We start from the raw sequence: 13519 nt of genomic DNA, 5'->3' as shown, positions 1-13519 counted from the left end.
GACATCAGATAAACAAACCCCTCCTGAAATCATTATGAGGGTGGAGAGATCATGTGACTGAAGTTAGCATTTTAAATCACTTTAATACAGCTGCTATAACAGAGGTGGCCAGGAGTCTGGAAAAGCTGCCAATGAAGCAAGAACACTCTCCCTCCCTCTCCTCTCTCAGGTTAAGACCCTATCTCGGTTTGTTTAAAAATAAAGCACAGATTTTCCACTGAAAGGAAACTGGTGTGTAAGAATCATTGACCTTTTGGAAAAGTTGGATTAAGTTTTAATAAGAAATTGTCCCTGGCAATGGGCTTCAACTTATCTTCTGGAATCTAAGGGCAAACCTGGAAAAATTCCTGTCACAGCCACAGTTACCAGCAAAGGACTCAAACCGTGAACTCTCAAATTTTTACCTCTCAGCATGGAACTTTAATTTGGATAAGAAAGCAACTATCTACAGTATAACTTGTAAATTTCACATCCTTGTGTGTTAATGTGGGTTGCGAAAGGTCACAACGCAAAGGATCACCTTTTAAAATATATTGTTATCTTTACCTGGGTATCTTTACCTGGGTGGTTTTTAACTCAATAAAAAAACACCTTTTTATTTTGAAACTTAACAAAGCCTGCTAGACTTGTTTGTTTGCATTAAGTACGTAAATTGTTAAAATCACAGGCATTGGGTGGGGTTTCCTGGTGCTGCGTGCCACCAGGATTGTCCAGTGCCACTGAAAGTCAATGGACTTTTGGCTGGACTGCAGAATCTTACACAGTGGGTCCTGCCACGATGGAGCCAAAAAAAATCCCAACCATGGAATTAAATACCTTCTAAGAAATATTAAATATTCTTCAAGAAAACTTGTTGCTGTAAGACCACAAAGCATAGGAGCGGAAGTAGGCTATTCAGTCCATCAAGTCTGCTCTGTCATTCAATGAGATCATGACTCATCTGATAATTCTCAACTCCACTTTCCTGTCTTATCCGCATAACCCTCGATTCCCTTACGGACTAAAAATTGGTTTATTTAGCCTTGAACATACCTAACGACCCAGCCTCTACAGCTCTCTGGGTAAAGAATTCCACAAATATACTACAAAATTCCTCCTTATCGATGTCTTAAATGGCAGACATCTTACTTTGAGATTATGCCCTCTGCTCCGAGACTCTCCCACAAGGGGAAACAACCTTTCCACATCTACCCTGTTAAGCCCCCTGAGAATCCTAAATGTCACAATAAAGTCACCTCCCATTCTTCTAAACTCCAATGAGAACAGGCCCAATCCACTCAATCTCTCCTCATAAGAAAATCCCTCCATATCCAGGATCAACCTCGTGAACATTCTCTGGACTGCCCCCGATACCAGTATATCTTTCCTTAAACAAGGGGACAAAAACTGTTCACAATATTCTAGTGTGGTCCAATTAGAGCCTTGTATAGTTTTAGCACGTCTTCCCTATTTTTATATTTCATTCCCTTTAAAGTAAAGGCCAACACTCCGTTAGCTTTCCCTACTAACTGCTTAATTTGCATGCGAGCTATTTGTAACTTATGCACAAGACCCCCCAAATTCTGAGCTGCAGCTTTCTAGTTTTCTCCATTTAAATAATATTCAGCTTCTTTATTCTTCCTACCAAAGCGCATAACTTAACATTTTCCTCCATTATATTCCATCTGCCAAGTTTTTGCCCACTCACATAACCCTCTGTAGACTTTTTGTGTCATCCTCACTACTTGCTTTTCCATCTATTGTTTTCTTTTTTTAAATAAATTTAGAGTACCCAATTAAGTTTTTCCAATTGAGGGCAATTTACATGGTCAATCCACGTACCGTGCACGTCTTTGGGTTGTGGGGGCAAAACCCACACAAACACGGGGAGAATGTGCAAACTCCACATGGACAGTGACCCAGAGCCGAGATCGAACCTGGGACCTTGGCGCTGTGAGGCACAGTGCTAACCACTGCGCCACCGTGCTGCCCTTTTCCAACTCTTGTTTTGACATTTATTTCCCTGATACAAGTCATTTATATTGTAAATAATTGAGGCCCCAACACTAATCCCTGTTGCACTCCACTAGTTACAGGTTGCCATCCTGAAAATGCTCCTCTTATGCTAACTCTCTGGCTTCTATTAGTTAGCCAATCCTCTATCCATGCTAATATACTACCCAACATCATGAACTTTTGTCTTATTAAGTAGCCTTTTGTGCAGTATTTTATCGAATGCTTTTTAGAAACCCTAATATATTACATTTACTGATTCCCATTTATCTATATTGCTTGTAATCACCTCAAAGAATTCTAGCAAATTTTTCAGGCAAAATTTCCCCTTCATGAAGCCATGCTGACTCTGCTTTATTTTATTATGTATTTCTAAATGCTCAATTACATTCTTCTTAATGGATAATATTTTCATACCAGCTGTTAATCTAACTGGCCTATGGTTTGTTTTTTTTCTCCCTCGCTATTTGAATAAGGGTGTTTACATTAGCAGTTTTCCAATCCTCTGGGACTTTTCCAGAATTTAAGGATTCTTGGAACATTACTACCAGTGCATCCAATATCTCTGTAGCTACTTCCTTAAATATCCTAGGATATAACCCATCAGGTCCAGGGGACTTATCAGCCTTTTCTGTGTATGATAGAGAAATCATATTTCATCCCTCCTCACATGGCCGTAACAGTGTACATCAGAGCAAAAAAAAAGGAACAAATGTTTAATGGGTCGCAAGATCTCATCTCAGTCACTCAAAATAGGAGAGGGCTAAGAGTTAATCAGGCATCTCCTGACTAAGGAGTAAAGGAAGGAGTCAAAAGAGTTAACTTCAAAGGCAACTCAATTATTCGTACAGCTTCAACAAGCAATAATACATTTCGATTCATTTTTAAAATTTCAAAATGATTTCTGCACTGGACATTATGCACTTGATAAATTGTCAAGAAAATGAAACATTCAAAACTTCTTTTACCAGTTTTAAGATTTTTTTCATTTTAATGGGGACTAGTTTTTACCTGATCAGTAAAGAAATGTTTAAACCGATTAACCAAAAGGAAAGAGGGAAAAAAAAAAAAATCAAAATTCTTTACCCCGTCCCCCCACCTCTTTTACCTAATTTTCTGGTTGACTTCACTTCGAATTTTTAGAACTTCATTCCCTTTATATTCAAGCTCTTTGGTCAAGGTGCTTAAATTGTCATGCATAGACAGGTTCTCCTCATCCAGCTCTTTTAGGTGTTGCTCACGATTCCGTACTTCTTCTTGTAGGTCAGATACTCTGCTCAGTAGTTCTTTCTTCTAGATTGCAAAAATAATCTGATGAATTAGTAGGCATATGCCAGTATAAAGGGGTCATTTTATGAAATGTACTCCCACTTAGAACATCATCCAAGGGGCTGACATAGAATTATAACATGAGAATTATAATATGAAAATTCCAAATATAGCCCAAAAGAGCCAAAACGGCTTGATTTTCAATTGTCCCTCCCCAACCCCGCATAAAAAACCTCACTCGCCCAACATGCATCCATTATGAAATCACTTAAAAGCACAGTTTCATTCAACTCATTCTCCAGTTTATCAGCTGCTGTTAAGAAGTACAAATACACATTATAATGATTCAAATTATGATACAGAGGTCAGGGAGTAAGAGAAAGAACTAAGTATTTCTTAGCAGATAATAATAATCATTATTAGTATTACAAGTAGGCTTACATTAACACTGCAATGAAGTTAGGTACACAGCGGGAGAATTCAGAATGCCCAATTCACACGTCTTTCGGGAAACCGGAGCACCCGGAGGAAACCCACGCAGACACGGGGAAAGTGTGCAGACTCTGCACAGACAGTGACCCAAGCCAGGAATCAAACCTGGGTTCCTGGCGCTGTAAAGCAACAGTGTTAACCGCTGTGCTACCGTGCTGCAAATGAAAGACACCAATGTCTGAATGATTTGAACATAAGGGGAAAAGTAGGCAATAGGCTAATCTAAAGTAAAATATGAGTATTATGAAAATACATTTTGTCGAAGCGTTTCATCTTGCAGCTATCAGGAAAATTGCAAGTATACCAATGTCAGGAGAAACTACAACCTGATACTGTATGAGAGTGCTGATTGGTTGGCAAGTGGACTCTGATTGGTAGAGGCATTGCCATGAAAATACACCAGTTAATTATGACTGATAGTTAATTGCCAAGTACTGTTTGAAAATTTAAACCAGGTAGCTTGAGGTTGATTGGTCAAGGCATTGCCCTGAGGAATGAACCAGTGACTGGTTATCAGTTACTTTGTTCAGCAGAAACAGGCACAGTGCGTGTAATTGTTCTTTGTGTGTGCAAAGAATGGGGCCCTGTGTATTAACATATGTAGCTTTCAGTACAGGTAAATGCATGAGCCTGATTGACAAATCATAAATTGGTTGTTTACATAATTCTTTGCACACTGAGGACTATTTAGCAAATGTTGTCCAATTACAGAATAACACCCAAAGTTGGACATTGTGTTTTGATACTGCGGATCTAAAATAAAAACAAAAAGTGCTGAAAAATTCGGCAGGTCTGGCAGCATCTGTGGAGAGTGAAATAGAGCAAATGTTTAAAGTCCAATACGACTCTTCTTTGGAAACCTGTATCCAAGGGTCTTAAAGGAAGGGACTGAAATGACAGTGGATGCATTGGTTGTGATAGTCCAAGATTCCCTAGATTCAGGAAAGGCCCCACTGTATTGAAAAATCATAAATGCAACACATTTATTCAAGAAAGAAGGCAGACAGAAAGCAGGAAGCTGCAGGCAGGCCAGTTAGCCTAACATCCTTCATAGGGAAAATGCATAATTGACGAGATAATAACCGGACAGTTAGAAACACATAATGGACCATAACGTGTCCTCCCCGTGTCTGCGTGGGTTTCCTCCGGGTGCTCCGGTTTCCTCCCACAGTCCAAAGATGTGCGGGTTAGGTGAATTGGCCAATGATAAATTGCCCTTAATGTCCAAATTGCCCTTGGTGTTGGGTGGAGGTGTTGAGTTTGGGTAGGGTGCTCTTTCCAAGAGCCGGTGCAGACTCAAAGGGCCGAATGGCCTCCTTCTGCACTGTAAATTCAATGATAATCTATGATTAATCTAGGACAAAGGTTCGGCACAACATCGTGGGCCGAAGGGCCTGTTCTGTGCTGTATTTTCTATGTCCTATGTTCTATGTATAACGTCCTGGTTCCCCAGCATCACATTTGGGGAGTACCTGTTAGGTACCCATACGAGAATCCCAACAATTTGCAATTTGTAAGACTGTGAGGGAAGACTACTAAATCACAGGAGTGGTAACACTGGCCAATAGATATCTTTTATGTTGAAAGAAACTTTAAACACAGAATAAATCACATTTGTAACACAGTAATAGCTTTTCAATGAACAGTTAAAACAGTTCTTAAATAAAAGGAAATTAAAAACTTTTTCTCACTATCTATACTGCCACTGTATATTCCAATTAAGTAACTCAATTTAACACTCAGGGCTACCTGCGTCTCTCTGCAGACCTTTGGAGAGAGACAATTTCAGGCACAACCTGAAAATTCTTCTGTCTTGTCAGACTAAAAGCCGATGGCAAACTGCGAAACTACCGACTATCCTGACGCCTCCCACTAAGATGCTCCATGATTTTCCTAGCTAGGATTAATCACAATCCCTCAAACTATCTACAGTCCAGGTAACCTCCTAAAAATAAACAACATTATATTAGCCATTTATACGTAAACAAGTAAATGGTTAAAATCACCAATGTCCTCACCTTTACAACTCCTTAATCACAGCTTGAGCAGACATACTGTCTGTATGAATTTTAAACCAGAGTTTTTAATACAATTACCGCAACAAAATGTACTATCTAACAATTTCCTACATTCATCACATACCCCAATGATGCACTGGGTATCCCTATTGGACGTTTCCACGTTAATAGGGATTCCCAGTGCACCATTGGGGTATGTGATAAATGTAGGAAATTGTTATACAGTATATTTTGTTGCGGTAATATTATTAAAGACTCTGGTTTAAAATATATACGGACTCTCAAAGTGTAAGATGGAATAAAAACACTTTTAACTTCAGAATAACCATCTTAAAGACCCACAGCGGGCATTTTCCATATCCCTGACCCCCCACACCTCCCCCACCACCCAGAGAACTCTCAAACTTCCCCAACCATCACTGACCACCCTCTACCACCCCCCACCCCCTCTCCAACCTCCACCAGCGTGGCCCATACCCACATCAGTTACCATCAACTCCCCACCCGGCCTGGCCTAACAACCCTCTCTCCCATCCTTGTCCTGGGTCTGAGTCTGAAGAATCCTGTCTCAAGTTTTCAACTAATGGGATGGAGACTGAGAAATCATGCTCAATTTTACCAGTACTCTGCAGATTGGCTGATAAGTGGAAATTCTCATATCATGGTGCTGGAAAGTGTTCGGAGGGAAGCTTGACATCCTCCCACTGCCAGAGGATATTACCAGCAGCAGACTTTTCTGCAACATGGCCGCAAGCTTACCAGCCATTATCAGCCACTTCCTGCCCACACCGGCATTTTTCGAGCATTGTGAGGGGACACCACCATGGGTGAAGACCACCATTTAAAAACTGGTGGCCTGCTAGCAGGTTCCAAGAAGACATCGCCTTTACAACCACACCATGGCTCGGAGAGCCCCCCTCAGGCCACCCCAACAGTTCTGCCACAATTTATGACAGTCACAACCATGATGTCCCTGATACAGCATATAAAATAATTTAGAAGATTAATATATTTTAAATATTTCCTAAATGCATAATATCTCAGCAATTGGTGATAAAATGGGAGCAATAAATCATCCAAATAACAAGCTATTTATCTAATTTGGAAATATACTGATGAATCCTGTTGGAATAACTGAACAATTGTGTTTATTTCTATTTTAAAAATTGACCACAATTTCAAGCAGCTACATTCTGAAACAATCAAGAGTGGAACATGACAAAACCACTTACAAAATCCAAATAAATTTGAAGTGGAGGTGATAAATTGCAGTACCAGGATCAAAGCAAGATAGGGAGTTCCCAACTAACATAGAACATAGAACTATACAGCGCAGTACAGGCCCTTCGGCCCACGATGTTGCACCGAAACAAAAGCCATCTAACCTACACTATGCCATTATCATCCATATGTTTATCCAATAAACTTTTAAATGCCCTCAATGTTGGCGAGTTCACTACTGTTGCAGGTAGGGCATTCCACAGCCTCACTACTCTTTGCGTAAAGAACCTACCTCTGACCTCTGTCCTACATCTATTACCCCTCAGTTTAAAGCTATGTCCCCTCGTGCCAGCCATTTCCATCCGCGGGAGAAGGCTCTCACTGTCCACCCTATCTAACCCCCTGATCATTTTGCATGCCTCTATTAAGTCTCCTCTTAACCTTCTTCTCTCCAACGAAAACAACCTCAAGTCCATCAGCCTTTCCTCATAAGATTTTCCCTCCATACCAGGCAACATCCTGGTAAATCTCCTCTGCACCCGCTCCAAAGCCTCCACGTCCTTCCGATAATGCGGTGACCAGAACTGTACGCAATACTCCAAATGCGGCCGTACCAGAGTTTTGTACAGCTGCAACATGACCTCCTGACTCCGAGAACTCAGTCCCTCTACCAATAAAGGCCAACACTCCATAGGCCTTCTTCACAACCCTATCAACCTGGGTGGCAACATTCAGGGATCTATGTACATGGACACCTAGATCCCTCTGCTCATCCACACTTCCAAGAACTTTACCATTAGCCAAATATTCCGCATTCCTGTTATTCCTTCCAAAGTGAATCACCTCACACTTCTCTACATTAAACTCCATTTGCCACCTCTCAGCCCAGCTCTGCAGCTTATCTATATCCCTCTGTAACCTGCTACATCCTTCCACACTATTGACAACACCACCGACTTTAGTGTCGTCTGCAAATTTACTCACCCACCCCTCTGCGCCTTCCTCTAGGTCATTGATAAAAATGACAAACAGCAACGGCCCCAGAACAGATCCTTGTGGTACGCCACTTGTAACTGAACTCCATTCTGAACATTTCCCATCAACCACCACCCTCTGTCTTCTTTCAGCTAGCCAATTTCTGATCCACATCTCTAAATCTCCCTCAATCCCCAGCCTCCGTATTTTCTGCAATAGCCTACCGTGGGGAACCTTATCAAACGCTTTACTGAAATCCATAGACACCACATGGGGCAGCACGGTAGCATGGTGGTTAGCACAATTGCTTCACAGCTCCAGGGTCCCAGGTTTGATTCCGGCTTGGGTCACTGTCTGTGCGGAGTCTGCACATCCTCCCCGTGTGTGCGTGGGTTTCCTCCGGGTGCTCCGGTTTCCTCCCACAGTCCAAAGATGTGCAGGTTAGGTGGATTGGCCATGATAAATTGCCCTTAGTGTCCAAAATTGCCCTTAGTGTTGGGTGGGGTTACTGGGTTATGGGGATAGGGTGGAGGTGTTGACCTTGGGTAGGGTGCTCTTTCCAAGAGCCGGTGTGGACTCGATGGGCCGAATGGCCTCCTTCTGCACTGTAAATTCTATGATAATCCACATCAACTGCTCTACCCTCGTCTACCTGTTCAGTCACCTTCTCAAAGAACTCGATAAGGTTTGTGAGGCATGACCTACCCTTCACAAAGCCATGCTGACTATCCCTGATCATATTATTCCTATCTAGATGATTATAAATCTTGTCTCTTATAATCCCCTCCAAGACTTTACCCACTACAGACGTGAGGCTCACCGGTCTATAGTTGCCGGGGTTGTCTCTGCTCCCCTTTTTGAACAAAGGGACCACATTTGCTATCCTCTAGTCCTCTGGCACTATTCCTGTAGCCAATGACGACATAAAAATCAAAGCCAAAGGTCCAGCAATCTCTTCCCTGGCCTCCCAGAGAAGCCTAGGATAAATCCCATCAGGCCCCGGGGACTTATCTATTTTCAGCCTGTCCAGAATTGTCAACACCTCTTCCCTACGTACCTCAATGCCATCTATTCTAATAGCCTGTGTCTCAGCATTCTCCTCCACAACATTATCTTTTTCCTGAGTGAATACTGACGAAAAATATTCATTTAGTATCTCGCCTATCTCTTCAGACTCCACACACAACTTCCCATCCCTGTCCTTGACTGGTCCTACTCTTTCCCTAGTCATTTGCTTATTCCTGACATACCTATAGAAAGCTTTTGGGAAATATGTCAATGTCCAACGTTTGAAAGGAAACTCATTAAAGTCAGGACAAATCTTATGAACTGAGGCAAATTAATGTAATAAGAAGTGCACAAAGATCAATTTCAGAAATTAATAGTGTTGGTCAAGAGGAAGCTCTTTAGACATTTGGTAAAATTTACTGAAGAAGGGAATAGGTCAACAGAGTAAAGCAACTGAATATATATTCCACAAAGCTCACAGTTCCCAGTACAGAATTCTTAATTCACGCCATCAGAGGAGACTTTACCAGAAGGCAAGGCATATCCCTCACAATAAAGAGTAAAGCTTGTCAACAAATGAGTCCCCAACAAATGTGTCTTTCCTTGGATTGCCAGCTTGCCATGGTGGAGAGGCATGAACGTTTTGTTGATCCTTAGAGCAATATCATCTGGAGTCTTAAACTGGTGGCAGGATCACCCATGATGCTAAGGTCAGAGGAGAGGAACCAGATGAAGAGCAATCTAAAACAAGTCCTCAATGGCGGAGAAGGCGAAAGTTACTTGTATAGTATCAACAGCTGCAATGGCGGATGAAGGCTGCAGCAGTAGGGAGATCTCCAGTCGCGAGACACCTTGCCACTGGGACTGGGCCATACTCTCTGTCAAGGACCATGTCTGCTGTGTCTGCTGATGCACACCCACGTTAAAAGATGTCCCACACCAGGCATCTACCTAGGGAAAAACAGCACACACACCCACACAGATGAGCTCTGTGGTAATCGAACAAAGGTAACGGGGACAGGGCCGTGAGATCTGGAAGTCCGTCACTTTGCACCAGCATATAGGCGGTGGAGTTTGATTCAGTAGTCTTGATCTTGGAATAGGAACTGGAGGGCATTTCAGCCGCTTTCTTCACGACTGAGCCGCCGTCTTCAGGATCCACTCTGCTCACCTCTCATGGGGAAAGGACTGGAAAACGTGCCCTAAAAATAGTCTGTCCATCCCCAACCTGGTGGGAAAACCGCATTCAGCAGCTCATCTATCTGCGGTCAGAAAATCGAAGTAAAATGAGCAACACGATCGATCGGAACTGAGAACTGCCCTTATTGCCCATGAACTCAGGCCCTTCAACATTGACGTCATTGCCCTGCAATAGAAATGAAGAGCAAACAACGGGCAGATGAAGGAATTTGGTGGTTACACTTTCTACTAGAGAGGAATACCCGAGGATGAGCCCAGGATGCATGGAATTAGTTTCGCCAACAAGAACAAACTCATCAACCGATTCTCGGAACTTTCTGTCGGCATCAACAAGCGCCTCATGACCCTTCATCTACAACTTGCCGAACACCATCAGGAAACGGTCGTGTATGCCTATGCCCTGCTCCTTGATGCCAATGATGAATCCGAAAAGGCTTCTATTCCACCCTGGACACCATACTTTCCAACATTCCTAAGGAAGATAAGATCATCCTCCTTAGGGACTTTTAGCGCCAGGATTAGAAAGGACTCCCAACGCTGGGAAGGTATCATCGGAAAGGAAGAAGTTAGAAATGCAACTCTAACAGGGTTCTCCTGTTCACCAAATGCTCAGAACACCAGCTTGTAGCACTAACACACTGTTCTGCCAAAACGACAAGTTCAAGACTTCTTGGAGACACCCATGATCAAAGCATTGGTACATAATTGACTTTGTCATTGTCCAATCCCAAGACCAAAAGGATGTCCTCAGCACCAACGCGATGACCAGTGCAGATGACTGCTGGATAGACCACCAGCTCATCTGTTCCTCTATGTCCATCAAACTGTACCAGAAGCAGCGGAATAAGAAACAACTCAGAAAAAAGATCAATGTTGAGCATCTTCAAGTGCAAGAATTCTGGTGAAATTCCAAAAATGTTTTCTCAAAAATCTATAAAGTGTTCATTCATGGGGTGGAGGAAAACTGGAAAGAACTGAAGACAATCATCATCGCAAGCTGTGAAGAAACCATGGTCTACAAGACAAGTAAACATCAAGACTGGTTTGACGAGAATGGCCACACTATCCAAGGCCTCATCGACAAGAAGAAGAAAACTCTCCGCACCTGGAATAATGACATAATCAGCAAGGCAAAGAGGAGAACTATGAATTAGCCAAGTTGCAGGTATAAAGAAGAACTAGGGAACTCAAGAACCAATGGTGGACTGAGAAATCCAAGGAGCTGCAACTCTTTGCTGACAAGCATAACACCTGGGGCTTCTTCAGTGCCAACAAGACACCATGTGGACCCAACATCCCAGGCCTTTAACTGGTGTGGAGTAAGGAAAAGAACCCTCTCAAGAGACAGAGTAAACATTGGTCTCCGATGGAGAGAACACTTCAAAGAAGTTCTGAACCGTGATTATGGGCAGCACGGTAGCACAAGTGGATAGCACTGTGGCTTCACAGCACCTGTGTCCCAGGTTTGATTCCCCGCTGGGTCATTGTCTGTGCGGAGTCTGCACGTTCTCCCCGTGTCTGCGTGGGTTTCCTCCGGGTGCTTCGGTTTCCTCCCACAGTCCAAAGACGTGCAGGTTAGGTGGATTGGCCATGATAAATTGCCCTTAGTGTGCAAAAAGGTTAGGAGGGGTTATTGGGTTACGGGATAGGGTGGAAGTGAGGCTTAAGTGGGTTGGTGCAGAATCGATGGGTCGAATGGCCTCTTTCTGCACTGTATGTTCAATGTCCAATGTTCTAACATAGATGAGGACGTGTTTGAGGAAATTGCCAAACTCCCCATCAAAGATGATCTTGGACTCCCACCAAATATGGACGAAGACAAAGCTGGCATTAAACACATGAAGAATGAAAAAGCTGCAGGAGTGGATGGGATCCCAGAGGAGATATTTACAGTTGGAGGGGACGAGATCACCCGTCATCACCATCAGCTGTTGCTGCAAATCTGGACAGAGAAGAAATTTCTGCCGACCTCAGGAATGCCTTCATTGCCACCATTTCACGAAAGGAGACTGTAGGAACTCCTGAGGAAACTCCCTTCTCCCCATTGCCGGGATGGTCATTGCCCAAATCCTTGTTAGCTATCTTCTCCCAGTCTTAGAAGAAATCCTTATGGAAAGCTAGTGTGACTTCCGACCAAACAGCGGATATAATTTTCATTGCTTGGCAACTTTATGAGAAACGCCAGGAGCAACATCAACCAATCTATATGGTCTTCATCCATCCGACCAACGCTTCAGACTCAGTTAATCGGGAAGCACTGTGGAAGACCCTGTCAAGAGAGAGTCATCCACATCCACCGACTCTTCTGCGACAAGATGTCGGTGATTGTCCTCACCGACAGAAAAAAGACAAAAAACTTTGAGGTCAAGACTGGAGTCAAGCAGGAATGTGTCATCGCCTCTACCCTTTTCTCCATCTTCATCGCCACCATTCTAACACTTGTCAACAGCAAGCTTCCTAGTGGAGTGGGCATCATTTTCAGGATGAATAGAAAACCTTTCAACCTCAACCGGTTGAATTCCAAGAGAAAACGATGCTTACATCGCTTGTGGAACTTCAGTTGATTACATTGCCATCTTAGAAGAGAATCTCCAAGTCATGCTTAATACCTTTGTGGATGCATACCAAAGAAATGGTCTCAGCCTCAACCTCAAGATGACTTAAATCCTTTACCAACCCGCCCAAGGCAAGATCTGTTCTCCCCCTCCATCAGGACCAACGGAGAAGCCTCTCAAACGTGGAGCATTTCCCGTACTGGGAAGCCACCTCTCCTCTAAGGCTGACATTGATGCGGAGATCCAACATCGTATCCAATCTTCCTTCGAACACCGAAGGACAAGAGTCTTTGACGACGATGACATTCGTGCTGACACCAAGATCCTTGTGTACAAGGCGGTTATCCTCCCAACTCTTACATATGGTGCAGAATAATAATCTAATAATAATCTTTATTATTGTCACAGGTTGGCTTACATTAACACTGCAATGAAGTTACTGTGAAAATCTCCTAGTTGCCACATTCCAGCAACTGTTCGGGTACACCGAGGGAGAATTCAGAATGTCCAATTCACCTAACAAACATGTCTTTCGGGACTTGTGGGACTTGTAAAATTCTAACAGGACTAGACAGGGTAGATGCAGGAAAGATGTTACCAATGATGGGTGTGTCCAGAACCAGGGGTTCACAGTCTGAGGATTCAGGGTAAACCATTTCGGACAGAGATGAGGAGACATTTCTTCACACAGAGAGTGGTGAGCCTGTGGAATTCATTACCACAGGAAGTAGTTGATGCTAAAACTTTGAATATATTCAAGAGGCGGCTGGATCAAAGGCTATGGGGAGA

The 13519-nt window shown here is 43.0% G+C and overlaps 1 protein-coding gene across 18 annotated transcripts in view; it reads right to left on the bottom strand.

The window, feature by feature from the left end:
• The window catches only part of fam184ab (family with sequence similarity 184 member Ab), a 316427-nt gene that overhangs the window by 57377 nt on the left and 245531 nt on the right, over positions 1–13519 (bottom strand). For all 18 annotated transcript variants that reach the window (XR_011940729.1, XR_011940730.1, XR_011940731.1 and 15 more), the window contains one exon: positions 3101–3285. Coding sequence is in view for 12 of the 18 variants with exons in the window: in XM_072499372.1 (XP_072355473.1) it covers positions 3101–3285 (185 nt within the window). In the remaining 6 variants the exon portion in view is untranslated. The remainder of the gene's footprint in view (positions 1–3100; positions 3286–13519) is intronic.

This window comes from Scyliorhinus torazame, chromosome 4 (assembly GCF_047496885.1).
Source record: "Scyliorhinus torazame isolate Kashiwa2021f chromosome 4, sScyTor2.1, whole genome shotgun sequence".
NCBI classification, from domain to species: Eukaryota; Metazoa; Chordata; class Chondrichthyes; order Carcharhiniformes; family Scyliorhinidae; genus Scyliorhinus; species Scyliorhinus torazame.
Note: the sequence above shows the minus strand (reverse complement) of the source record. Positions and strands in the feature narration are given on the sequence as shown.